The sequence below is a fragment of the Colossoma macropomum genome, unplaced genomic scaffold, assembly GCF_904425465.1.
Source record: "Colossoma macropomum unplaced genomic scaffold, Colossoma_macropomum, whole genome shotgun sequence".
NCBI classification, from domain to species: Eukaryota; Metazoa; Chordata; class Actinopteri; order Characiformes; family Serrasalmidae; genus Colossoma; species Colossoma macropomum.
The window spans coordinates 22,647,431-22,674,318 of NW_023494810.1; the positions used below are offsets into that span (position 1 = coordinate 22,647,431).

At 40.6% G+C, this 26,888-nt stretch overlaps 1 protein-coding gene across 2 annotated transcripts in view; it reads left to right on the forward strand.

Annotated features, from left to right (window-relative positions):
• Positions 1–26,888, forward strand: part of srgap2 (SLIT-ROBO Rho GTPase activating protein 2) — a 137,437-nt gene that overhangs the window by 72,362 nt on the left and 38,187 nt on the right. For both annotated transcript variants that reach the window (XM_036559763.1, XM_036559764.1), the window contains exons 4-6: positions 2,953–3,115; positions 15,911–15,973; positions 25,115–25,330. In XM_036559763.1, the coding sequence (XP_036415656.1) occupies positions 2,953–3,115; positions 15,911–15,973; positions 25,115–25,330 (442 nt within the window). The remainder of the gene's footprint in view (positions 1–2,952; positions 3,116–15,910; positions 15,974–25,114; positions 25,331–26,888) is intronic.

The window sequence follows — 26,888 nt, forward strand, 5'->3', positions numbered from 1 at the left end:
ATGTCACAAATGATGCAGGGTTTAAAAAAGTTGGTATGTACATTTTACACAGTTGTAAATGTAAAACAGCTCATCACATAACCAATTTTCAACATTTGAGAAACCATTTTTAATATAAAACAATATTTTTAAGAGGTTTAACTTAGGAATTTGTATAAAAAACGTTTGTGTTTACTTTTATATCATTAACATGGAATTAAGTCTCTTTTTTGCATATATAATAGAAGATGTTAATGGAAATTTTTTTTTTAAATATATCCACTTGAATTCCCACTCCAAATGGAGAATGACCCAGCTAGCAATATTGCAAACATTTACAACAGAAACACAGCCGTTCTTCCAAAGCTAGTGTCCACATCCCTCACACAGAGTGAAGAGCTGTGGTGTGCTTCTGGGGTGAATCCAGAGGGAGGGGAGTCGCCAACCCCAAAATACATGTTTGAATGGTTGTGGCTCAAAACGAATAAAAACTACTTTAAAAACAAAAAAAATTATTCTACTGAGCGCTGTCTTAATGAACCCTCTCATTTAGATCTGTTTCAATTTAAGATGTTTATCCATCAGTGTGACTTTAAGCAGGCTCTATATTGTATTCAGTGTGCAAGTTTTACTGTTGGTGAAGTCACTTCTGCTTTTTCATTACATTTTCAATTGGCAAGTCGCTATATCTGTCTTTTTTCTTTTTATCTAGGGTTATTTACTAAATGTTTGAGTTCTCCCCTGTTGTGTGTATGTTAAGCCTTTGGAAATGAATATTTTAATGTATATAATGCATCTACGTGTAACTTTAGTTGGTGCAAGTCGTCTCTGAAAACTGGTCTTCGCTACAACCAGCTTAGCAGAAATGCTTTTCAATAAAATGTAAATCAAAGTAAAGTAATACATGTGATAGCAGTAGCCACATGTAGCCTAACTTTTACATAAGAACAGTGAATATCTACCTAGTGCTGTACTACAATTACAGTTCTTTTATTTTCAGTGGTCTAAAACAGTTGTAGTTTTGTGTAGTCTAGGTCTTGTGTGGACCTCTATACCTCTCTTTCTTCGTCAGCTGGCCCTGCTGGCATCTGCAGGCCGCTTGGTCTTCATGTTCTAGGAACGGTCCAGGGATTAGCAACATTCTCCCCAAGCCAAGACCCACCTCCATACTGTCTGTGGATCAGCTCCATGCTAAGGCCTAATGGGTTTATCTTGTCTGGGTCTATACATAGTTCCGTACCAGGACTGCATGTGTATCAGCCAAAAAATTAGCCTTATACTTTTGTTCAAGTGAAACTGAAGTTTCAAAGGAAATGGCAGAAAGGCTCACTGGAGTTGAAATAGGAAGTAGTCTTGATTTTTGGGATGATTTGTCTGCAGTGCTGATCTGATGTACATTAGTAACACTTGAATGAGCCCACTGCTGGCTCCCTTTGCTGTCTGTGCAGGTTTATCCAGATAGGAGCACAGGGCGGCAAGTTAGGACAAGGAGTAAAATTGTCCAAAAATTGCCAAGGGTGTGTTTTTCAAAAACGCTGTTTATGCACAGGTACCTCCATCTCCAATGATTGCCATGTCTGAGACAGTACAGCATAAAAAAAAGAGTTGTGTTTATTGACCTGTTGATGACCCATCATTGTATGAATAATACAGAATGGTATTACTGCTACTTCAGTAGATGCCTAACCCAGGCTTTCTATTTACAGGCCATTATATAATAAGCAGCTCTCTAAGTGAGAGCAATAGCATTCAGTGTTACAAAGGTACAACATGTAAGAGTATGGTTTTAAAATGGTGCTGGGGAGAGATTCACCTCATTTATTCAGACTGTTTTCTCAGCTGTATACACTACTGTGCAAAGGTTAGAGATCACTCTTCATTTCTTTAATTTCTAGTCAGAAAGGCTAAGTACAAGTCACTGATGTTTCCAGAGATTAGATATAAGATGATCCACTTGCATTAGGAAGAGGATAGTCAAAGGAAAATAAGGGAAGAAACAGAAGCTGCTGTCCTACCAACAACACCTCAGTGATATTAGTAGCCTTGCACAATTGCATAAGGATGGGGGAATGTCAAAGGAAATTAAGAAGGGGGAAAAACTGGTTTCCAAAACTCGAGGTCCAAAAAAGATTAAAATATTTAGACAAAATGGGACTCCAGATCTCCAGTTTACCATCAGATAAACAATATGTCAAGCTTTCATCTCTGAGGGAAAAATCAGTCAAGCTCCACTCTTGCTTCAGATCTGAATCCACTCGTGCTTTTGTACATCCTCCCACTTTGAGAAGAAAACTCTATGGATCTGAAGGGATGTTTTGCTGTCAAGAAGCCGTTACTCAGTAAAAGGTAATGGACAAAAACCAAGAGAAAACAAGAGAAACAGGCACCAAAGAAGCTGATGGTGTTCTCAGAGCAATGGACTGCCCTCCCTAAAGTCAAGACCTCAATCTCATTAAATGTATTTAGGATTACTTGGATTGTGAGAAGCAGAAAATGCAACCAACTTCTAAGACTGAACTTGGGAGATGTGAAGATTTTTTTAATAAAATTGAAAACTCCTATCAGGAAAGGAAGCTATAATAAAGGCAATGGCACACTAAATACTGAAACAATAAATGCATTCTGTGTAGTTGGCAACTGTGTAATTTTCTGTTAAATGCTTGTTTTCTGCTTTTCTTCCTGAAGCTGAAAAATTAATAACGTGTACTTAATGGCCATTTTCCCTAGAAACTTTTTTACTTTTGCACAGTGCTATGTTTTCAGGCAAAATCTGTGCTTTAATTTTTGACAAGTCATATGCTAAGAAGTATCATCTCAGCTCAACAGCACTGAATTGTTTAACTGTCTTCTTCCAGTTCCACCAGCTGACAGAGAAGAGTCTGTGCAAATGGACATGCCAATGCAGTCTTCTGACACACTAATAATCTGCTGTGTTGATCCTGTAATTTAACCAGCGCTCTCTCTCCTCTGCAGAAAGGAGCAGAGCATATTGTCTCCGGTGAACTGCTGGAACTTGCTGCTAACTCAGGTGAAGCGGGAGAGTCGTGACCACGCCACCCTCAGCGACCTCTACCTCAACAACGTCATTCCGCGCTTCGCCCAGATCAGTGAGGACTCTGGACGCCTCTTCAAGAAGGTGAGGGGTGACATCTTTTTTTTTTTATGTTTCTCTGCAACCAACATCGGTGACTTTCCTCTATAAAAGTGACACTACTTGTTGTGTTCTGTGACTCTTTGAAACACATGACAGTCTCCATACAAGATAAGTATAGTGCGCAAAGTTTGCTTCTTCAGTTTTGGACTGCTAATGTGACTAACAAGCAATGGAAGCTTGTAGCTATGACTGGGTGATATGAATAAAAATGTACAGTACAGAGAAAATTACAATTGAAAAGCTGTTTATCTGGCCATTAAGTGCTTGTTTGATCAGAAAAACACTCGTTTTAGAACAAAAACTTGTAATGTTAATGCAATAAGTAATAGTTTTGTGTATGTCAGTATGTTTAATTTACCATTTCTAGCTCTCTCCTCGAGGAAGCCTACTATTATTTGTAGTTATCATTCAATACCTGGTTAATCAAAACTTTATACTGTCAAGTGTGCTTGTGATGGAGATACAAATCCTTCCAATGGCTGGGGCATCGAGGGCACAATTGGAGCCAAACTTTCATCTTCTAATTAGTTCACAAGATGTTAACTACTTTTTTTGAAAAAAAAAAAAATCCTGTGACTTCTTACTATATTTGCATATATTCTGATGATATATAGTGTTTTTACAAGCCAAAACCTTTATCGGCAAGACAAATTGTGGTAACGCTGTGCTCAGGTGCCTAAGATTTCTGCACAGAACTGTATATCTCAATATTTTTCTATTGTTTGGTGATAAACTATATCTCAGTATTTAGGCATTCTTTCTGAAATGGTCAAAAAGAATGATTTTTTTTTTTCAGTTAAAAGATCCATAATTTGGACAAGACAGCCTCCATCTCTCAGCATGTTTTTAACAGAGAGTCCTATCCAGAGTGGTTTAACATGACTGACCAGTATAGCACAAGGTGTCTTGCTTGTATTTCCCTTGAACAAGGAAACAAACACTGACATCAATCCATCCACATTTGGTGGCGGCTGTATCACTTGAGGTTTTGCTAATAAGGTTTATCACAGTTATACTTACAAAACAAGTCAAGACAAGTCAGACAACTCACCACACCCATAAACATGCACATAGAAAGTGAATAAAATGTGCATATTGAGGCACATTAAGATCGCCATAATATTCACAACATTACCTCATTTAATGTCTCTAAAAAACATTGCAAATATGTCTTAAAAACCTGACACATAGCTCTACCCTACTTGTAACCACCACTGTAGCACTGTGCAAACTATGCAACATTGCATTTACATGATTTCAAGACACTTCGATGTGATGTTATCTAGACAAATAAACAAAAGTATTAACGAAATTCAACTTTTTAGGATGACTGCTACTATAGTTTTCAGCTATGTTATGTGCTTTTATAAAATAATCTGAAGCATCTGAAATAACCTGCCTTTTTAGAAACACCACATGCATCCTTCTCCTTTACAGTACAATAATTGTGTTGAAGTGTCAGAGTCCATTTTCATAATAATTTAGTAAGGATGGTTCCATGAGTTCATCCATGCTGACACAGCTGGCCTGTGCCTGTCCTCCTTTTCTGGTCTATAGTGTCACACCTGAGCTGCCACCACTGTAACTGAATAATCTCTTTATAGCACCATTTGCTCCTAGTTCCCATCGGGGGTCAGTGCATGTAATCCCCCCCCACAATCCCTTTCATCTACCTGAGTGCTGTCTCCTGCCTGTTTATTGATTGGGCCAGCATCCACCATGTCTGGGTGGGCCACAACTGCATCCCCTCCCACACATATAGAAGCACACAGATTTAGGGGCTCTGAGTATTAAACTGGAGAATTAATAAGATGAATTGAAAAAATATATGTAAGTATTTCAGTCATTTATAAGAAGCTTATTTTATACTGAAGTGAACAAAGAGCTCTACTGTTTTGGGAATCACTTCTGAGCAGTTGAATGACTTCTATGGGTTCTGTGTCAGCTCTCACAGAGGCTTTCGTCCCTAATATTCTACTGTTGTTAAATTTTTTTACAGCACTAAATGCATCCAAACCTAACCTTTAGCATGAGGATATTATGTTACAGTACTGTGCAAAAGTCAGAGACCTTAACTTAATTTGGCACCAATATACATCGCTAGTCAGTGATCTCCACCACTGCTCACTGTCTCTAAGCACCACTCATCGTCTCTTTATAACTGGATTACATGGAGCCAGACGTCAAAAAGCCGTAGTAGATAATTGTGCTTTACAGTTTATGCAGAGAAAAGCAATTTTAAGTCTTAAAGATGGACAAATGGTGCGAGTCTGTTACCTCAGCTAATGTTACTAGCCTTGCCACTTTTAATGATTCACGCTGTACATTTGAACTCAAAACAGTGAGTTTGTGGAGTGGTAGCCCCCACACCAACACAGGGGTTTACAAACATTTTTTATGCCAGGACCCACATATAGAGGTAGTGTTGCCCTGCGACGCACCAAGCATTGTGTGAAAGTGCAAAGCTGTCAGCCTGCTTTTACCCAACATAGTATTCCTTCAGTCAACAAATGCAATAACATACTATGGTAATAGAATGTAACATGCATAGGTCTACACTGATGAGACTGTATGATTGAAAAAGTAATACAATAACAACACTTATCTGTTTTGTATTTAGATTTAATCACTTCAACTCTAATGTTAAGTTGGACATGACATGTCTTATTGAAGTTTGTTAAAGTTTAGGAGGATGGACAGAGCTGTACTCTCGTCATTGTTGATTAATTTTGTTTTACAGACCCTGTATACGTTCTAAAATGAAATAAGCTTAATTTAAAACCAGAGAAAAAACAATTACACCAGAGTTCTGTACTTCACCAGCCATATGCACATGGCCATATCTGTTCATAAACATCACACAAAGATGAGTGCCAGTCGCTACATTCCCTCTTTATATCACCCTATCCACTCAGTGCAGCATCTATGTATATATATATCTATGCGACCCACAGTATGAAAACCACTGCCCTACCAGAGCATAGCTATCTCTGATTGTATGAAGGGGTAACTTTCCGAACATGCTGTTCTGCAGAGTAAATGTATAGTGGTTAGATCGTTACAAAATAGCTATGGTATTTAAGAATACTTTAGCTCTCCAGAGATGTTGTCGAATCTGCACGTAGGCCTAACATCAACAAGATTCAGGAAAACCTACTGTATCTTTTTCCCCCTTTCATTTCACTCTACCTGTCTAGACTGGTTAGTGAGAGTGGAATGCACTCTTGGCGCTCACTTTTACAGCCCCAGAAAGCTCTTTCCATGCTAGGGAGAGGTACTTTCCAGCTCCTGCCTCCATTTCTAGATCTCCCCTGCTGATTATCCTGGCCAATCCAGGTCACAAAGCCTGCCTCCAGGGCCGGGCCAAATTCAGCCCTGCACGAAGGGCTGGCCACTAGGAAGGTGAGGTCTCCTCCACAGGTGGCAGTCTGTTGGAGGCAGGTGGAGCAGGTGTGAGATAAGCTATTCTTTATGAGGTTCTTTGCCTCACATACTGCATCAGCTGCTTAGAAGCTGACTGTGTGGCTTAATAGATGCTGCTTCCTTTTTTTTGATGTGCACTTTTAAAACGAAAGATTCCTAAGTGGTTCTTGGCTTGGATGCACTGAAGTGATTTGCATGGGTACTTGAGTATGTGGTTAACCATTCAGGTTGCCAGTATTCAAATACTGAATTCACTATTTGAGTAGTTGTTGTGTTTCACCATAGGAAGACAGACAACATATACAGACCAGCCGTTTAGTAAAATTCAGATTTTATGTTTAACAGAACTGTAAAATGTGAAAGTTTTGCTCATATTTGCAATTAAATATGATACACTTTGCTACTCTGAAATGTGAGTGCCTTAACCTGGGCTTGTTGCTAAGGATGCATTGTTAAGGACATGTCTAAGAAGGTGGAGATAGGCTCAGCTGATTATAGGTCCAGAAACAGTTAAAATGCATTTCTCTGACAAACTAGCATGTTGACACATCGTTCACTGAAGAAGGGAAAAACACCTGTGGAGGATGACTAGTTACCACAGGTACCGGTCAGCTGTAGTTTTAGCTCATTAGCTCGTCCAAGGCATCTCTGTTATGTTCTTCATCTGTCATGTAAACCTAACAATTTCCCTTGGCTATTTTTTTAATAATAGTAAAATCTTTTGAGATGTCTTCATCACTGCTGTCCCCTAAGAAGATAGGCCACTACATATATAGGCCAATACATTAATATTAGCTAAATTAGTTTTTTCTTCTTGTTTGGATTTTTTCCCCCTTCTTAGCAGATAACTAGATATCCATTCATGAACTCGGAAACTCAGATATCAAAAGTAGTTGCAATGCACATCCCTAACGCACAGGTCTGGGGAAAAAAACTTTCATTGGTATTAATTTTTAAAATTTACGTTATATGGAGGTTCTTTAAACTTTAAAAAGTCATTTGCGAAAATGACAAAAACCATCGTTTGAAATATTCTTTAGTGATCCAAAATGGTTCCCTCCAAAAAGCTGTTTTTGGCACCTTTATTTTTAAGAGCCTGTGTGTATAGATGAAGCGTTGTGTCTGCAAGACTGCAGATTGTTTCTAAGTGGTGTTGCATTCCACATAAGTGGTGTTATTGTTATTTTTGCTAAGTTGTTTCTTGTCATAACCATATACTTGGATTATACTTGAGCGACTCATAAGTGCTTTAGATGAAAGCATCTGCTGCAACGACAAATGTAAATGTATCCTGCATATGCTTTATGCTTGAACTGAGACAAAAATGACCTCTTCATCTTAGCTCACCTGGCCCTCTGTTTTTTTTTTTCCTCCGACACAGTAAATCTCAAATGTCTTTTTCTTGTCAAATAAAGAAGAGCAGGTGGACTTTGTCCACTTTGGTTTCGTTTATGTTCCCGAGCTTTGGGGAGTTGACCACCGCCCTGCTGACCCCAATCAGCGCTTCTCTCTCGCTCTCTCTTCTCATCAGTATTCCCTTTGCTGCTGTTGCCGCTCCCTCCCTGGCTTCTCCAGACTGCCGTGCTTCAGAAATGAGGGCTCTTTAATTGAACGCTCCCGGCTGGCCCCTCACCAGAGACTGAGTGTTCACTGGTTCTCGCTGATGTCCATGCGTTCAGTCATGCTATGCCCGGGTACCTCACACAAGGCCCCCCGTCTGTCAAGAAAGAACTCGTCAGCATTCCCAGTGGATTGCAGAATACTGTATGGTAAATGTAAAGGCAGAAGATGTCTGAAAGAATGTTCTGCATGGCTGAAGACTCAGTCATCAAAGAAGAGCGAAGACAGGTTCTACCTAGAACAGCCCCTAAGAAAGCTTAGTGCTGCTATGAGTGACATAGCTGTAGTGCAGTATTGCAAAGGCTGTAGTTAATAGTGAATGTCTGGTACCTTTATACGAGAGGCCCATTCCACATTTCATATTTTTTTTATTTAGATGTGTTTGTGGTGCATTCTGGAGTTGTATTACTTTGCAGCAAGTTTGATTCATTTTGCACCTTAAAGTGGAAATGATTGCAGTGGTAGCCCCCAATGCCCAGAGTCAGTCCCTCGGAAATTCATTACAGTGTTCAGTGCCTTTCTCTGCTTGAGAAATCTCCTGCTTCAGTAAGAATGCCAATGAAAATGGAGCCACATCTCCCCCGGCCCGTTTCTATTAAAAAATAGATGACGCCAGGCAACAGAGTATTGGCTGACCTTAAGGCGGCAATTATCACACGGCATCTTTTCCTACTGTTGGCGATTTTTAATGCCTTGTTTTTCTTGCAAAATTAAGGAGCAGATACATGCAGACATCTTTGAGCAAGTCCTTCTAAGCTCAGCCTATTGTTTCTGTGCACAAAGAGCATACTGCTGGTTGTTGTGTCGTGATGAGTGACGTGCATTGCTGTTGTTTAAGAAGCAGAGGAGCAGGTTGGTAGCCGATTAAGGGAAGCTAGATTGCTGTGAGTGGCAGTACCGAGTGCAGTGCTGCAACAATAGCACTCAGCAGGGTCCAGCTCAAGCCTGTTGCGATACGCCGACGGATTTACTCTAAACCAAGCCCGTCATCTGCCAGATACGCAGACAAACCTGTGATCTTCTTCGTTTAACAAGCGCAACTGCTAGTTCAGGGCCGTAAATCAGGGTCCTCCAGGCGGTGTGTTTCTCCTCCCCTGTTGCCTGAGTTTCCTGATTTATGGAACTCCTCTTGGAAAATCGATAGGCTAGCTCCTTTTTTTTTTGGCCTCTTTATGTGTGTGTATGTGTGTGTGTGTTGCCATTGGAGTACGTCTCCGAGCAGATGGGAGAAAGACTGTGTTACATGTTCCTCTAGCCCAACTTCTGAGGATCCATTTTCATCTCTCTGTGTGTGTCTTGCTGAGAATGTGAGAGAAAGGAAAAGCAAATAAGCAAGAATTAACTATTTTTTTCCTTATATAGATTTTAGAGTGTCTTACGAAGCAGTTTCACTGTCGCATATGGGAGTGAGCAGTTAACTAGCCCATTTTGGGCAGGAGCGGGACAACATTTGGATGTAGAAAAATCTCACAAATTAACAAGTAACCAAATTAAAAGCTATCACTTAATGATTGACATATGTAAATAATATCTAAAAGCAAAAAAAAACAGAACCTAAACAGAGGTTCTGAACTAGTTCTAAATAGAAGCAACCAAACTAAAGACTTGTCCTACGGCAGTCATTTTCAATCGTGACTGGCACAGATGGAAACCAGTTTTACAGAACTGCAGGCGGGAGCAGGACGAAAAACTGTGGGTTGCGGGTGGGAGCTGGACAAACGATACTAATTTTCTGCAGGAGTGGGCAGAAATCTTTTGGGAGCAAAACAAAATGGTCCTGTGCATACCTCTACTGCAGAGTACATAACCTTTTTGAAATAAAGCCTCTGCACAAGAGACATCACATGAAATAATTACTTTTAGTGTCTCGAAATCGAAAATGTTGATTATGAAAAAGTGTTGACTTAGAGATTTGTTGTCCACATGCCATTTACTGTAAAATGCACTCTGTAATGCTCAGTATATGAATATTGAGTGCATTTTAAAATAAATGGCATGTGGACAACAAATATTTGATATGCGTAATCATTCCAATATATCGCAGTATGTTAAGCAAACATAGACATCTGAATATCTGCAGTGTGGAATACGAAAATTTGATATATCTGTAGCGCAAGTGTTTTGGTTGTGTTTGAGCTAGCCGTGTTTTGTCTGAACAGTATGCACATACTAAAAATGAAGAAATTTTGCTGTATTATTAATTAGTTAATTAACTAGCAAAGCTCACCTTAAATTTGGCTGCATCATCTGTGAAAAATGCAAAGATTGAACTGTTTTCGGCCGACAATTAAAACTACATATACTGAAGTATTCAAATTGGATTGTTGTGGCAAAAAAAAAAAACTGACTTATATTATGACTTATATTATTTCATTGCACCATAAAAAAATTGCTTTTTGCACAGACAGATTACACTTAGCCCTAATTACGTTAGTGCCCAATGGGGTCTGCAGGAAGAGGGACCAGACTGCAGCTGCAGTTCCCCATTACATGTGTTGCTCCTCGACTCTGCAGATGGGAGTTTGACCTAGACAAGACTTACCCAGATGTCTGCAACGTGGACCACATGTCTGTTCCTACAACCCACACCTACAATGTAGCCCAAAGCATGGAGGACGTGTTTAGATTCTGTTTTGGGCCTTACCGCTTTCTGATTGTGTGTTTAAGCAGATTCAGACATTTGTTTGGAGGTATTTTTAGCTGCTGGCCTTTCTGCTACCTCACTGGAGGAAGCCTGAGCTGCTAGCCAGTTCCTCTCCCATGTGTTTTTTCCTATGATGTCATGGGGCGAGATGCCGAAAATAAGATTGACTTGACGTGTCTGACCAGATGGACACGATGAACTGTCTGACGTTTGCAAACTTGTATTCTGCATTGCTCTTACTCATTCACAATGAGTTTCTGGTTACTTATTTGGCAGGCTTTTCATACTCCTCATCAAACTTTCATCATAATAAGTGTGTTCCAAACGCTTTGGGGTAATATGCAGTATGGGGTCTTTAACTGAAGCTGCAAGCTCTGTTAAAGCTCAGTTTCTCCATCTTGAACAGTTTTTGGAACTGGCACGTGTTCTGGTTCCCTGCGGCAACACATTTGACCTCAAAAAAGGCAGTTTGGAGATTTGGAGCAAGAGGGGAGAAGAAGAAAAATGTAGCCGGAATGTCTGGGCAAAATATCTTGATACACGTTGATATTCATCTTGATAGATTCGCTTTGAACTGTGGCTTGGAACACCCACTCACTATCTACGTAGGAAAGGAGAAATGTGAAGAAACATGCCTGTCGTGCTTTGTACCTCCAACCACATTTCCATACATTAGAGGTTCATATCAACTGCAAAAGCACACTGCAGGAGCCTTTATTACAGTCTCTCATTCTGCAGCACGGAACCTGTGAAGTCTTGCTCAAATGAGTATCATCTAATGTTAACCTTCTTCCAGCTACACCTATTCGCAGTCTGCCAAACCCTACTGAAATCAGCAACATGCCCAATAGGCCAGTAAAACTAAGAAGCTGAATTTAATAGTAGGACCCGGCCATAAAGAACATTTTAATACTGTTTTTAAGGAGCTAAAAGTCCCTTTAAAAGTTACCAACATCATTTTTGTGGTCAAAAATCTCTCTAAGCATTGGCTCTATTGTCAGGAGATCAGGAATTTCATCTCTGGTGATGCCATATCCATCCGTGGCATAGGCCTTGCTCTCTCTGGGTGGGTAGGATGGCCCAATTACTCTGCCCAGTGCAAACCAGGGCATCTGTTAGCTGATGTAACATATTTAGCAGTTAGCATTTTTGTCCAAGTCTGTTGAGCTGTCCAGTGGTGTTGCATTAGCAGTAGATGCGGTAGCCTGCTTCACCTGTCTCAACTGACCACGTTGGTAATATAGTGTGATAGGGGAAGACCAAGCTGAGCGGAATTGACTATGACTAAATTGGGAAGAAAAACTGGGTTTAAAAAAAAGAAAAAGATTGTACTTAAACAGTGCTTTTCTAACTGTTTGGGTTGTCTCGGTGGATTATTGCATGCAGTTTCAGATAAGCATTACTCCTCATGTTAGGGCTGTCTGCCATTCTTCTTGTCATTAAAGCTTGACTCTGTAAGATTTAAAATTGAAAGAAGTAAAAAACACAATTTAGTCATATCAAATTCCACCCACTAATTAAGACTCCCCCCAGTCACACAATACCACCAGCGCTTGAAGGGTGAAGGCTAGCACAGGCTTCCTTCGAGACCTGTGAAGCGCCACCACATCTTTTCGAACTGCCACTCACGCAATGTCATTGGACAGCCGAACGCGCTCTGAGTAAAGCAGCAGCCTCCAGTTCTGTTATGTCAGCTAACAGACGCCTGCACTGAGTAGTATTGTGCTGAGTGATCTCGTGATAATGGGGCTAATGCTTAGACAGTTGCGCCACTCAGGAGCCCACCTTCACCAAGTTTTGACTGAGTTCTCTCTGAATAATCTTTCATCGCACTTGCAATCATCAGATTCCTCTGCCTGGGGAGGGGGTCCGGAGCACAGCCCATGTTACAATTTGTTTTTCTGCTATTGGGCGCAGTTACACATTTCCACCAGAGGGGTCTCCAAATCCCCAAAATGTTTGTAGTGCAGCCTTAAGATATAAAACAGGCCTCTGCTTTATTGGTGAGATTTCTGCAGATACCATTTGAAACCTCTTTATCAGCCAAATGATATACAGGCCCTACTATGTGTGTGTGAATGTTTGGTGCTGTTTTGTAACTCCAGTTTTGCACCATTGTCATCATTGCTGTCTTTAGGCTCTTTAATAAAGAGACACAGATGACCCAGATATAGCCATATTGTTTATCCTGACCAATTACAGTGATAATTAGTTCAGTTTAGAGCTTCATAATCGAAGGCGTGAAAATCTGTGGTGCCAGAGGCTACAGAATGGCCTACTATGTCAGACTCCACCTTCCTTCATAGGGAGTGCTCGTCTTTTACTTAAGGGAATGGATTTTACCTTGTATATACTCTAAGAAGTACCCTTCGGTGTACTGTCAGATTCTGTAACTTTTTCCCATCAGGCATAAGATTAATTCTAAATGTCGGATGTGAGACGATAGGCTATATCTAATGAATCTGTGTCAAAGTGAGTCACTGAGCGTGATGGTGTTGACATTTCAAGGCTGAGCTGTCTTTGAACATCACTCACCTCTTTGCTATTCAACAGGCTTTTTGCTTCTAATGAACTAAATAAGGAGGAAAAGACGAAAGGAAAGCAACCTGCTCTTCTCCAGTTTTGAATGTGCATGTGGCTGTGGATTTTGACCTGTCATCCAAGCCGCTCCCTCTAAATAAAGCCAGTCCGTGCTACATTATTAATGGCCCCTGTGGAAAGGCTCCCGAGGGCTGCCTCCCTGCTGCCAGCCATTCATCTCTGCCTTCAAAGGGTTAAATCCAGCTTTACTCTCCCCTGCCAGGCCTGGAAGATGAAAGAGGGGGAACATGTGGTTCTACTGTTTGTGGTGGACCTCCATCTTTCATTCAACATCTCCCTATCTCTTTCTCCTTCATTCCATCACTCATTCTTTCTTGCTGTCTCTCTTTCCAGATGCATCTCCCTCTAGCTCTGTCATGTCTGTCATGGCTGTTCCTCTGCTGCTGAACTGACTGACAGCTGTCTGGAACCAGTGAGAGGGCATCTTAAAGCAGGCGTCTTCCTTAAGTAAAGATGCTTTACAGGAATCTCTTGCCCAAAACTGCTGTCATTGCTTTTGGTAACAGAAAGCTATGAGGAAGAAGTTGGCATTATGCAATGGCAAAAAGTCACTGGTGTCTTTGTGTTAATATGGAATCGCAGTTGGCTGATTTATTATTTTGACTTTGGCTGATCTGTGTGTAATTTTTTTGCATAAATAATGTGAACCAGCTAAGTGCACTTGTGCTGTATTCGAATATGCTACACCTATACCAAAATGACATAGCTTAACTATGCATGACTCAAGCTTAACAGCCTGTTGCTTCTTTCTTTCAGTGTAGCACTTTATCTGATTCATGCATTTAAATGCAGCTCATTTTTCATTCACAAATTTAATATGCCAGTTTGGCCCAGTGAAAAGCAAAAATGTTATTTATAGTGCAGCACTGACTAATAGAAAGTACTGGAGAAGTGGCAGTGTGCTTAATGTGTTCATTTAGCCCCCACAATTTGTTCTTCGATCGTTTGGCTATAAAGAAATTATGAGCCATAAAAATACATGATTGGTGCATCCCTAGTCAGAGTGATTTTACCATGGAAATGCAATGCAAAGTGGATCATGTTTACAAAATGTAATATGATAAAATACATCAGTGTTCAATAGGGATGTGCACAGGTACTTGAGTATTAAGTTAACTGTTCAAGATGCCAGTTTTTTGAATATTGAATCACTATTCTGGTACTTGCTGCTTTTATGTTTTAACAGGATTGTAAAAGAGCTGTAGTTTTGGCTCACATCTAAAGAGGCAGCTTCAGCTACTCCTCCAATACAAAAAAATGAGCTTTTTTGAATAATAAGACATGTTTTTAAATGTATTCCTCTGCTTGCTGCTAAATTCTGTGCTACTGATTTTTTTTTAAGCCTCTAGCCACCAGTGCTGTCACTTAAAAGAGTAAGGCTCTGGCTCCAGCCCTGCTTTAATTTCAGCTGAAGAACATTAAATACATATAACAATCGCGATGAACAGTTCTTCCGCCAGTTAAGGTAGTTACTTATGTGTAGGCTGTGGTTGCTGAGCAACACTACCACCAGAAGTTATTCTGTGAAGAGCACAATGACTGTTGAAAACTTGGCTCATTCATACAGAATTGATGTGTACAGTCATATGTTCCTGTTTATCGAATATTTTCTAATGACTATGAACAACCAGTCAGATTTTAGAAACTGGAACTGGGTCCGTTTTACAACTTGTTCTCTCCAACATTCATTCTATTAAGATTTTTCAATTGTAGAGGGCTCTCTAGGTGATCTGTAGGTGCGCTTGGCTCCATGTTACATTATTTTTGCATTCCTTTTACAGTCCTTTCAGTAGTTGGCCTGCAGTGATTGGCTGCTATAATATCTGTGTTAAGTTTTGGGTGTGTTCTTTCTTTTTTTCACGTGGTGAAAACTTCAAGCTGTCTGAAACACACGATCAGTGCCAAAACTGCAAACCTCATTTCCATTTCACAAGAGCCCTGCCAAATATTTCCATCCTAAAACCTCAAAAAGAGGAGATCTCACCAAAGCCCATGTGGAAGCTGTTTCCAGCTTCTTAACTGACATCTAGCTGGCAGCTACCAGAAACTTTTATTGCACTGAATAACTTTCCTGCTTACTTTTAATACCTTACAGCAGTTCAAGTGGGGAAAACTTAAAGGCACCAGCAAACAAATGTGTCAAACTGAAACTAATTGACAAAGCCACGCCCATGTGCTTCACTGTCATGTTATATGATGGATAGTCTGTGAATTTAAATTGGATTAGATGTGTGTGAGGGGTTAGCCTGTGGTGACCTCCATTACTGGAAGGCAGGTAGCGTTCCCATCAGTCATGGTAAGCGTGACAGGCCGCAGCGGCAGATTCCCGGTGTCCCCACCCTTGCCCTGATAGATGGCCGTTCTGGATCTGTCTGCTAAAAGACGGAGTATGGAGAAGTACTGTTAATCATGACCCACCTCATTACACAACTGTTTCTTTCTCTTTTTTTGTTCTCTCTTCTAATTCATCTTCTCTTCTGTCCATATAGAGTAAGGAGGTGGGGCTTCAACTGCAGGAGGATTTGATGAAGGTCCTCAACGAGCTGTACACGGTAAGATGTGAAGACCTTTCTCTTCTGCGCACACATTTGCCTCATGCACATACATTTTTCTTGCATATTGTCGCTGTCAGAACAAAACTTTATATCTCCATTTTTACGTTTTTCATTTTTTTCACCAGATTGTAAAGAGACAGTTTTTCGTTTTCATTGATTGTGTTAGGGCTGGGCAGTATGACTATATATGGTTATCGTGATAAATGATGTCACAATTCAATACAATATGCTTTTCTGAACATATGGATATCATCAGTACTTGCAGAACACTGACCAACTGCGCCCTCAACAATTATTGGCACCCCTCGTTAAGATGTGTTAAAAGCCTTAAAATAAATTACATTTTTATTTCAGAAGCATAATACACTGAAAATTGTAGAAAAATGTAACCTTTAACTGAATAACTTAAATTCACACACTGAATGAATTTAAAAAAAAAAAATCCCTGACTAAGAAATCATTATTTTTCATAAAATCACCTGTTCCACAATTATTGGCACCCCTAACAATTCCTAGACACTAAATGTAACTGAAGCATTTCTGTCATTTCTGCTGTGGTTTTAAAGTTGATCTGAGTATCTAGGAACCTTTAATTAGTAATTCATCACTTCCTGTTTCCCTGGGGTATAAATATGACATGACACAGAGGCCTATTTCTCTTATCCACTCTTCAACATGGGAAAGACAAGAGAACACACCATTCATTTAAGGCAGATGTGTGTCGACCTTCATAAGTCAGGCAATGGCTACAGGAAAATAGCCACTCGCCTACACCTGCCCATATCTACAGTCAGAGGAATCATCAAGAAGTTTAAAACAACTGGAACAGTGGCAAACAAGCCTGGACGAGGACGCAAGTTTATCTTGCCACCACGCACAGTGAGGAGGATGGTAAAAGAAGTAAAAAGTTCTCCAAAGCTCACTGTTAGAGAATTGCATCAAAGAGTAGCATTTTGGGGTCACAAAGTCTCCATAACAACCATCAGGTACCATCTACATGCCAACAAGCTGTTTGGGAGGCATGCACGGAAAAAGCCTTTTCTCACTTACAAGAATAAACGTAAACGTCTGGAGTTCGCTAAGCGGTACTGGGACTTCAACTGGGACCTCAACTGGGACCGTGTGCTTTGGTCAGATGAGACCAAGATAGAGCTTTTTGGCAACAAACACTAAGTGGGTCTGGCGTAACACAAAAGATGAGTATGCGGAAAAGCACCTCATGCCCTCTGTGAAGTATGGGGGAGGATCAGTGATGCTGTGGGCCTGTTTCTCTTCCAAAGGCCCCGGGAACCTTGTTAGGGTGCATGGCATCATGAACTCTTTGAAATACCAGGACATTTTAAATCAAAATCTGGTCGCCTCTGCCCAAAAGCTGAAGCTGGGTCGTCACTGGGTCTTTCAGCAAGATAGTGACCCTAAACATGTGGCCAATTCTACACAAAATTGGTTCCCCAGACAAAAAATCAAGCTCCTCCCATGGCCATCTCAGTCCCCAGACCTCAACCCCACTGAAAACCTGTGGGGTGAGCTAAAGAGGAGAGTGAAGAGGAGACCCAGGACTCTGGACGATTTAGAGAGATTGTGCAAAGAGGAATGGTCGAAGATCCTTCTCTCTGTATTCTCCCATCTTGTGAAATGTTATAGGAGAAGATTAGGTGCTGTCTTATTGGCAAAAGTGGGTGTACAAAGTATTAACATCAGGGGTGCCAATAATTGTGGCACAGATGATTTCATGTAAAAGAATTATTTCTTAATGTTGGATTTTTTTCCCACTGAATAAATGCACTTGAATTAAAGGTTGGATTTTTCTCTTTTTCTGCATTGTTGTCCTATATTATTTTCAAAAAAAAAAAAAAGAATTTATTAGAAGCCTAAAAACACATCTTAACAAGGGGTGCCAATAATTGTTGAGGGCGCTGTACCTGTAAACCACAGTAGCACAAAAATTTTAATACCAAAATCTACACAAAACCCTTTGACCTAAAATACAAGTTGTTTGGCGTTTTAACGTCTTTGTATTTTCAAGTGATGAGCAGCGTCCTTGTGTGAATATTGCTTAAATATGATTATGAATATGTTCTCTTGGCAGTTTCTGTCAACAAAAGAACAGTTTCTGTTAAAAAAGAGAACTTTGCAAAGGCCACACAAGGGGTCAGTTTTTTGTATTTGTCTGTATCATCTGCATCATGATGCCAAAATCACTTTCATCTTCTGAGTAGCATGATTTAGGATCTGAAGGTTAGTCACAACATGTGTTGTTGATTGCTGGAGCAGCAATTCGAGAGCCTCATCCGTAGAAAATACCCTCATATTTTCTCTTTTTCTGCTTTTGTTTTTGGGTTGCATTACTTGTTTTCTCTTTCCTCTCTCTCAAATTTGCCCAAAGACACTCACACCACAACTTTCTCTCAATCAGAAACTCTGATTGGATTAATGTTTTTTCCATTGTCTTCTAAAGTTACCTTTTTGGAGATGCAAAGCTTTCTTTCCTGACAGCAGTGATATGTATACATACAGAGGTCAAAAGTAACAGTTTTCGATTAGAGCCCCAAAAAAGCTGCACAGATCGTCTTACTGCACATCTGCTGCACTTTCAAGCATTGTTATTTTTTTTCCTTTCCACTTATTTTTGGGGCACGGGGTTCAAAAGCAGTGCAGGTACATAGTGTTCTCTTCATTCTCTCTCACTCTCTCTTCAATGTACTATTGCTGTTCTCCACCTCACTGAAGCTGAAGAGTGAAGCCTCTGCTAGTGGAGAGAGAGGGCTAATTTTGGTCCATTGTGGTTATAGGCCAATCAGTGGGTATGACCGGTGGGATTGGCTCTTATTATTCCTTTTTTTCCGCTGGAGAACATGTTCTAGGCCTTTTTTCACAATAGGTAGCTCTGGCTGTGCGCAAAAGACAGGACCTTGCTTTAAAAAAATGGTACTCTGAGAAGCCAGCTGACTTGAATGGGAAAGACCATGGAAATACGCTTTTGGTAGCGGTTTCACTTTGTGAAAGCTGTGGTATCTTCTTTCTGGAAAACTGTGGAAGAACAGCTTCTCAGTCATCATAATGTCACTTGTTACTCAGTTAAGCCCTTAGAAATTCAACAAACTATACTCAAAGCCACATCTCCATCAGGACTGCCAATATTCGGCCCATTTTTGATCCACCCCAGGGAAGAAAACAGCGAGGCGTCAGTCCTATGTGACTGCTGCTTTAGACAGTCTATAAATGCGTATATGCCTCTGAGTATGAGTCATATACGTACATGTACATGCATTCATGGCTATTGTTGGTGTATCGTGAGAGACACAATGCACTTAGCAGTAATCTGGTGTTTCCACTAGAAATTGATATTGTTATCATGAAAAATTATCTCACATTTCACTGTTCGTCATTAAGAATAGGGATGATATCCATGATATCAGAATCAGTGTTAATAGATATTGGCTTTAAAAAATGTGAATAGATGTTGATTTGGCTGATATTTCAAACCAACGTTTGGTCTATTTGTTGTACTCTGGAAGAGCAGAATGTTATAGGTGGTGCTAAAATGTATGCATTTTATTCATTTACTGCATTTATAACCCTACAGAAATAAAGTTATATATTTCCTGTAATGCTAATTCAGACCGATATAGTGCCAGTTTCTTCATAGTATGTATCAGCATCAGTACTGAAAAATACTGAATATTGGCATTGGCCCACAGTTCCTTTTCAGTGCTTCTCTAATGAAAAGGCAAGATTTAGACCAGGTGTTGGCAACCCAAATGTTAAAAAGAGACATTTTTCTTTCAACAAAAATCAAACCACCTCAGGAGCCACAACACTTTATGTCCATTTCACCATCTTGTCTGTAAATGTGTCTCAGTATGTGCTAATGTACTAGTACAGGCTAAAAAATATAAATGAAAATGCAGACTTACTTTGCTTTGCTTTAAGCTTTAGCTCAGCTATAGCTGCTTTTCTCACATCTCCGTCAGGAAACCATTCCGCAAGCGTAGAATATTGTAAAATATCTCTCAACATTCAACTTTTTAGGAGGCTGAAGTCATATTCTCATTCTCCAGCTTCTTGTTTGAATTTTCCAGGTCCACCTTAAATGGCGCCTGAGACACCAGAATGTCACAGCTGCGCCATTTAAGGTGGAACGGGAAAATTCAAACAAGAAGCTGGCGAACGAGAAACTGACTTCAGCTTCGTGTCATTTTAGTATTTGACGTTTCTCATTGCAGATTAAACGTATCGGGAAACCAGCTGGAGTGATTATAAATGCAAATTCCAAAAGAGTCCAATCATCTCCAGATTATCGATGTTCATTGTAAATCTTTCTCTTTTGCCTTATCGTTAGCTACTAGCAAGGCAAGATTGTTGTCTGGGTTCCTGTGACCAGCAGTCTGCGGGTGAATTAGCAGCTATGCATTAACTCCAGTGTTTAAGACCATTTATTGTTAAGACTGTGTTTGAACAGTCAGCAGAGCTTTATTTTACTGCAAAGGAGGATTATTTTATTTTTACCTAAAAATCTAATTCTGCTGTGGAGCAAAAGCAGTAAAAGAGCTGCATGTTACCGACCCCTGATTTAGACAATGAGCCTGTAACCCATTAACTTAATATGTAAATGTATTTCAACTACATTGAAAGAACTAACCAATTGTACATTTGCCCATAATTACTTTTTTCATAGCTTTATTATTTCAGAAACATCAGAAATGATAGATATCGTGTATTGTGAAAACTGAAAATGTCTTCAAGTAATGTAATCATTTGCCATATTGCCCACCTGAAAAGAGATGGAAGCTGGTAATTAGTCCTCAACTGCTGACCATCCTGACAAAACGGTATCCCCTAGGATTTGGCTCAGGTTTCGCTGAGCCACTAAATTGGCCTTATTGCTTTCAGAGTGTGCCACAGTGGTGGTGTTTGGTGTCTAGGCTCTTATGACGATAATGAAAGGCAGCAGTTGTAGGTCAGGGCAGAAAGCTCTAATCTCTGCCCTTATTCACTCTAGTGTTGGCCAGACCTCCACAAGGTAACCCTAGAAGTCATTTTCACCTTCCAGCCCTGGATGTAGTATAAGTATCTCTTCGCCTGATAGAATATTAAACAATGGCTTTTCCATCTATATCCCCTAATTCCTCCTTGGGTTCCTTATATCTTTGACACCCAGTGTGGTGAGCGACATTGCCGATAATTTTAAGGGGGTTGCAATTAACCCTTCAGGCCTGTTGGCACTCTAGCTGTCCCCAATCCGGATCAGTGTTTACAAAGACCTTCATTGCTAATTAACCTCATTTAACCCTCCGTGCCACTGGGATTGAGAATGTAGTGTGTAGAGATAGTACTAGGGTATGTTTTTTGCCGTAGTGACCCACATAGCTCAGCAGCAGCGAAATTAGCCGTGGCACATGAATGTGGCGCAAACGACTCTGCGGTCCCTGTGCCTTGTTATTATCCTGTCTTAAAGGGGAGTGTGTCGGTGCCACATTCTGACACATGGCGTATAGTCACATGGAGCTGACACAGTGCATGCCTTTAATTAGCTCTCATAGCTCAATCATCCCAAATGATACTCGAGCTTTGTTTTCACTGAGCCATTAGAAATTCCCTCTCTAATGCAGAACATGTGTCTGCTTTGTTTGTGGCCGTGGGGGGTAGGGAACAGTTTGGGGAGGGGTGCTCGAGGTTCAGGGCTCAAATTTGGCTCTCTCTGAACATAGCTGGATCCCCCCCATTGAGACACATCCTTGAATATGTGTGAACTCGCATATCTGTAATTTCATGTTGTTGCTGTCGTAATAGAACTTGTAACAACATTTTATTCCAAATCATTTTGGATCATTTCTGTTGATCCAGTCGTTGACACAATATAAAGCTGATTTATAAAGCTAATTCAAATGTGCCAGAACAAATATACGTTCTTCCCCTGATGAGGAAACGACTGCAACCCTTTTCAAGCCCCCATAAAAGGAAGCAAATCCTCTAATCAAATAGTTAAGTATGATGGAAATAGACTTGGCATTGTGTTTTAGCAACATCTGTGCTGCATAAGCACAAGAGGCGGGGGGGCCGGTGGAAACGCAGAGGATTGAGTGATTATTTTAGCTTTTCTGGTACTGAGAAAGATATCTTGGGCGTGAACGTTGTCGGTGCACAGACTCGATTTTCCCCTCCGCAATCTTCGGCATTCCTCCTCGTAAAATCAACAGTGGCTTGGGCAAAGGAAGAGAGCATAACTCGTCCTAACCGTTTAAAAGAGAGAGAGTTCGGCTGAGTCCCGCCCCTAGTAGGCTGCCAGATTTTCCTCTGAAGTCTTTTCTACTGACTGATGACACAGCAAAGTTGAGTCATATTTATTGTGCCCATCAAGGAAGCTGAAAGCCAAAGTAAATGGTGGACATTAGGGGTCATTAAGAGTGATTGAGGGGGCTGGTGATTGGGTCATTTCCTTTGGCACGCCGTGTGAGGGTTTGCACGAGAGTGATGTCGCTCAAGAAGATTCCTCACTGGGGAGTGTTAGACAGCAGGGACGTTCCATTCATGTTTAGAATGAGAAACAGCATCCCCCCTCCAGCCCTTGCCAATGAATGGCGTCTTCCATTACTTAGCAGCCGTTATGAATTCCTTTGCTGTACCGTTCATGTGGTCACACTTTTGGCTGGTACTGTGGTTACACTTTTGACAGCTACAGTTATAGCAAGGACTCCAATTCTATAGGCACATGCCTTTACTCTGCTTGTCAGATAGAGTTGTTTGTTTCTTCCTCTAATGCAAACTGATGGGATAATAAGACAGCTTGTCTCACTTGTTCAACCTATGATTAGCTAGTTCTGCTCAATGGAGCAGCAATTCTCCCAGAGAGCTTTGCTGGGGATTCGGATGCTGGAATTGTTTCTTTCCCTCTGTCTGCGCAAATGCACTGGGCTAGAAAGGAAGACAAACTATTTTGTCGTGCACGCTTGAGTGCGAGTATAAGCAATTTGGGCAAATAATTTCAGGGCAAGCTGGTTTCTCCGAGGGTCTTTGTGCATTGTAAGTAATTTGTGCTGTGCTGTGGCTGAAAGGTTAGTGGCTCGAGCGTGCTTCCTGTTTCTTCTCGCATGGTTTTCTGAGACGCCTGTAATTTCTCGGCTGCCAGCTGCTTTGAGTTTGACCACCTGAACAGATTTTGGGGGGGAAATTAGGCTACTAAAAGGCAGTAAATGGGCAGAGTGGAAACAGATGTTAAAACAAAGAGATGAAGACTGAAAAATACTCACATCAAGTATAAAATTCTTTTACTGGACCATTCATGAGCAGTAATCATATGGTTGTTCCTCACATCATACACATCCTACATGTCATGCAACAGTCATACTCCATACATACTCCTACAGGGCATAGAATACTCACTACTCCATTCATAAATGCTGTTTTGTTTCTTCATACAGGCTACTATATGTCATGCAGGACCCAGTCCTTCATTTATACACGCCCCTACTTCATACACACCTTTTCACATCATACTGTGTGTACTAGGGATGCACCAGACATAACTTTTTATGGCCATTTCCAATTCCAAATACAGCCAAATTGACCAATGGCCTTTTTTAAGTAACAGGCAACAAAGAGAGAACACAGTTCTTATAACCTTTACAAATACATTATATGGCCAAAAGTGTGTGGACGTCACACCTATATGAGCTTGTTGGGCATCCCATCCCAAAACAATGAGCATTAATATGATGCCCCCCCCCCATCGCCGTTTATAGCTATAATAGCGTTCACTCTTCTGGGAAGGCTTTCCACAAAATTTGTCTGTGGCAATTTGTGCCCATTCAGTCAAAGCAGCATTTGTGAGGTCAGGCACTGATGTTGGATGAGAGAGCCTGATTTGCAGTCAGTGTTCCAGTTAAGGTCAGGGATCTATACAGGCCACTGGAGCTCCTCCACACCAAACTCGTCAGACCATGCCTTTATGGACCTTGCTTTTGCACAGCGGCACAGTCATGCTGTACAAGGCCTTGCCCAGACTTTTACCACAAAGTTGGAACCGTATAATTGTCTAAATGTCTTTGTGTATTGTAGCATAACATTACCCTTCACTGGAGCTAAGGGGCCCAAACCTAAATAACAGCCCTAGACCATTATCCCTCCTCCACCAAACTTTACCGTTGGCGCTATGCGTTGTTGTAGGCAGCATTCTTTTGGCATCCACCAAGCCCAGATTCATCTATCAGACTGCCAGGTAGTGAAGTGTGATTCATCACTCCAGACAATACATTCCTATTGTATTACTTGTTTTAAGCATGTTGTGTGTACATCTTAAATGCTTCTGATATCAAAACTGCCATAAGTAATATTAAACCCAGTGTGGGTACATCACCATTACCTTGCCTCTAATGGTGATGAACCCACATAGAAAAATCCATTCATGTGCCAGCAGAAATATGCATTATGGTAGAGGACAAAAAGTGAATGTTTGTATACAATGTACTGCTATTTAATGAAATGTTTATGATTTTATGAATATATTCTCTGCTTTATGTTAACACAGTTGGCGCTAGTAGGTTGTTAAGATGACTACAGGGGAGAAAAAGTACCAAGAATGGCACTTCACATCAGCAACACAATGTACTTGTTGAAACAATAGTTACTTGTTGAAATAGTTACAATAAAAAAAAAAAAACTCAGATATTAAATTGGCAATTATGATTAATCAAATGTAAAAGGTAAAAAAAAAAAAAAAAACAAGTGCCCATGTATTTACCTTAGTCACATTGTATGTCATAAAATAACACGGATTGGCTGAAATGGTTTACATATCTCGGCCAATTGACGATCACATGTTAAGAGCAAAGATCGTCCCGATTCTGGTCGATTCCAGTTGTGCACCGTCAGTGCTGGTTTTACTTCAAACACACTGCTACACATTATGCAGTACTTAGTCCTTACTTCATACACACTACTACACGTCATGGTTTACTTACTGCTTACTACATACATGCTTCTCTCTCTATTTACTTCTATTCAAAATACATGCTCTGGCGCACTTGTACACACTTGATTACAACCTCAGTCCAACTCATAATGTTGTCAGTGCAGTCCTGCCACCAACTCCACTGTACATCCTCGTGCTGACCCTCCTCTTCCTCACTCTACCGACAGGTGATGAAGACATACCACATATACAACACGGACAGCATCAATGCCGAGAGCAAGCTGAAGGAGGCGGAGAAGCAGGAGGAGAAGCAGATGGGGCGCAGCGCACGGCAGGAGGAGCGGCAGACCCCTCGTTCTCCTGACTCGCTCACCAGCGTCAGGCTCGATGAAAAGCCCGTCCGCCGCAGCTCCGTCAAGAAGATTGAGAAGATGAAGGAGAAGGTGAGGACAGGGCTGTATGCCAATTCTCTTGTGATGACAGCACTCATGCAAGCTAGACATTTAGAGATTTAGTAGTATGATGAGGAGTAAATCTGGACGCAACATTGAATCATTAACATATCATTTTAACAAGAGATAATTGGTTAATAGGGTTGTCAAAGTTAAATTCGAGCTTTCAGTGGAAAAATGTTAGATTAGATGACCCTTTTTAGTCCCACAATGGGGAAATTTCACCTCTGCAATCTAACCCATCTGTGAAGTGAAACACCACATACACGCTAGTGAAGACACACATTAGGGGGCAGTGAGCACACTTGCCCGGAGCGGTGGGCAGCCCTATCTGCAGCGCCCGGGGAGCAGTTGGGGGTTAGGTGCCTTGCTCAAGGGCACCTCAGTCACGTACTGTCGGCTCAGGGGATCGAGTTGGTGACCTTCCGGTCGCAAGGCTGGTTCCCTAACCTCCAGTCCACGACTGCCCCATTTTCTAAGCTGTTAAAAGCTGACTGGCACCCAGGATGTTGCTGTGTTGAAGTCACAGTAATGCACATACTGGGTTACCAAACACACAGTAGAATGTGGCATTACTGACCACAACAGCAGTGTAATTAAATACACTTCTTTGGAAGGGAAGACATTCTCGGACAAGCCAGAGCTCCAGATGTGGATGCTTCGTAGCATGGGACATTTATAATCATGTAAAATTCAGAAGATAACTGAGAGTGAGCTGCTTGTTTGGGAGATTGTTGGTGGGAGTTTTTATGGGATAGTTATTCTCAAAGACATATCAGAATAGGCCTCCCAGGCTGAGAATGACTAATTTAGAATGTGAGCATTTAAGGATTCTTGGTATTTATTTGATATGGCATTTACTGCAGTTATATATTCTGCTTATTTTCTTTGCATATCGCTGCTGTCGGAACAAAACCATTTTTGTTGTTTTTCAGTTTTTGACATAATTTGAAAATGTCTGTTGTCCTTTACATTGTGTGCAAATTTCATTTCCAATGAATGGACCAAGAGAAATGGCCCAGAATTGCTTGGAAAAAAGACAGGTTCCATTGACTTACATTAAAAGTAAAGTAGGTTTTTTCCTTCTCCTGTAAATTTATTATTTTGGACATACGAGGTTTTGTTCCGAAAGCAACAGTGTAGAAAAATTATGTATTTAAATTTGAGTATATTTAAATATTTGACAACCAAATGAGGAGAAAGTTTGAGTGTAATTTCTGATCCCAGTTGACAGCCTGACTGGTTAACCACAAATCACTTAGAAAAGAAGTTTATGCTCTATGAAAAATGTTATTCTTTTCAGTTTTTGTTTCTGTGCTATTATTAATGCTGTGTTTGTAGTGGTTGTATATGAAGGTTGTGCATCCCAAATGGTTAGCTAGTAAATATTACTTTATCTTTCAACAAGTACTTGAGTAACACTGACCACAAAGAAAAAGAAAGCACAGAGGTCTGGAGGAACTGTATACTTGTTTCCTTTGCTGTATCAAAAAGCACATAGATCACATAAAATCGCATCAGGTATATTTTTTTCACATTAACCACCAAG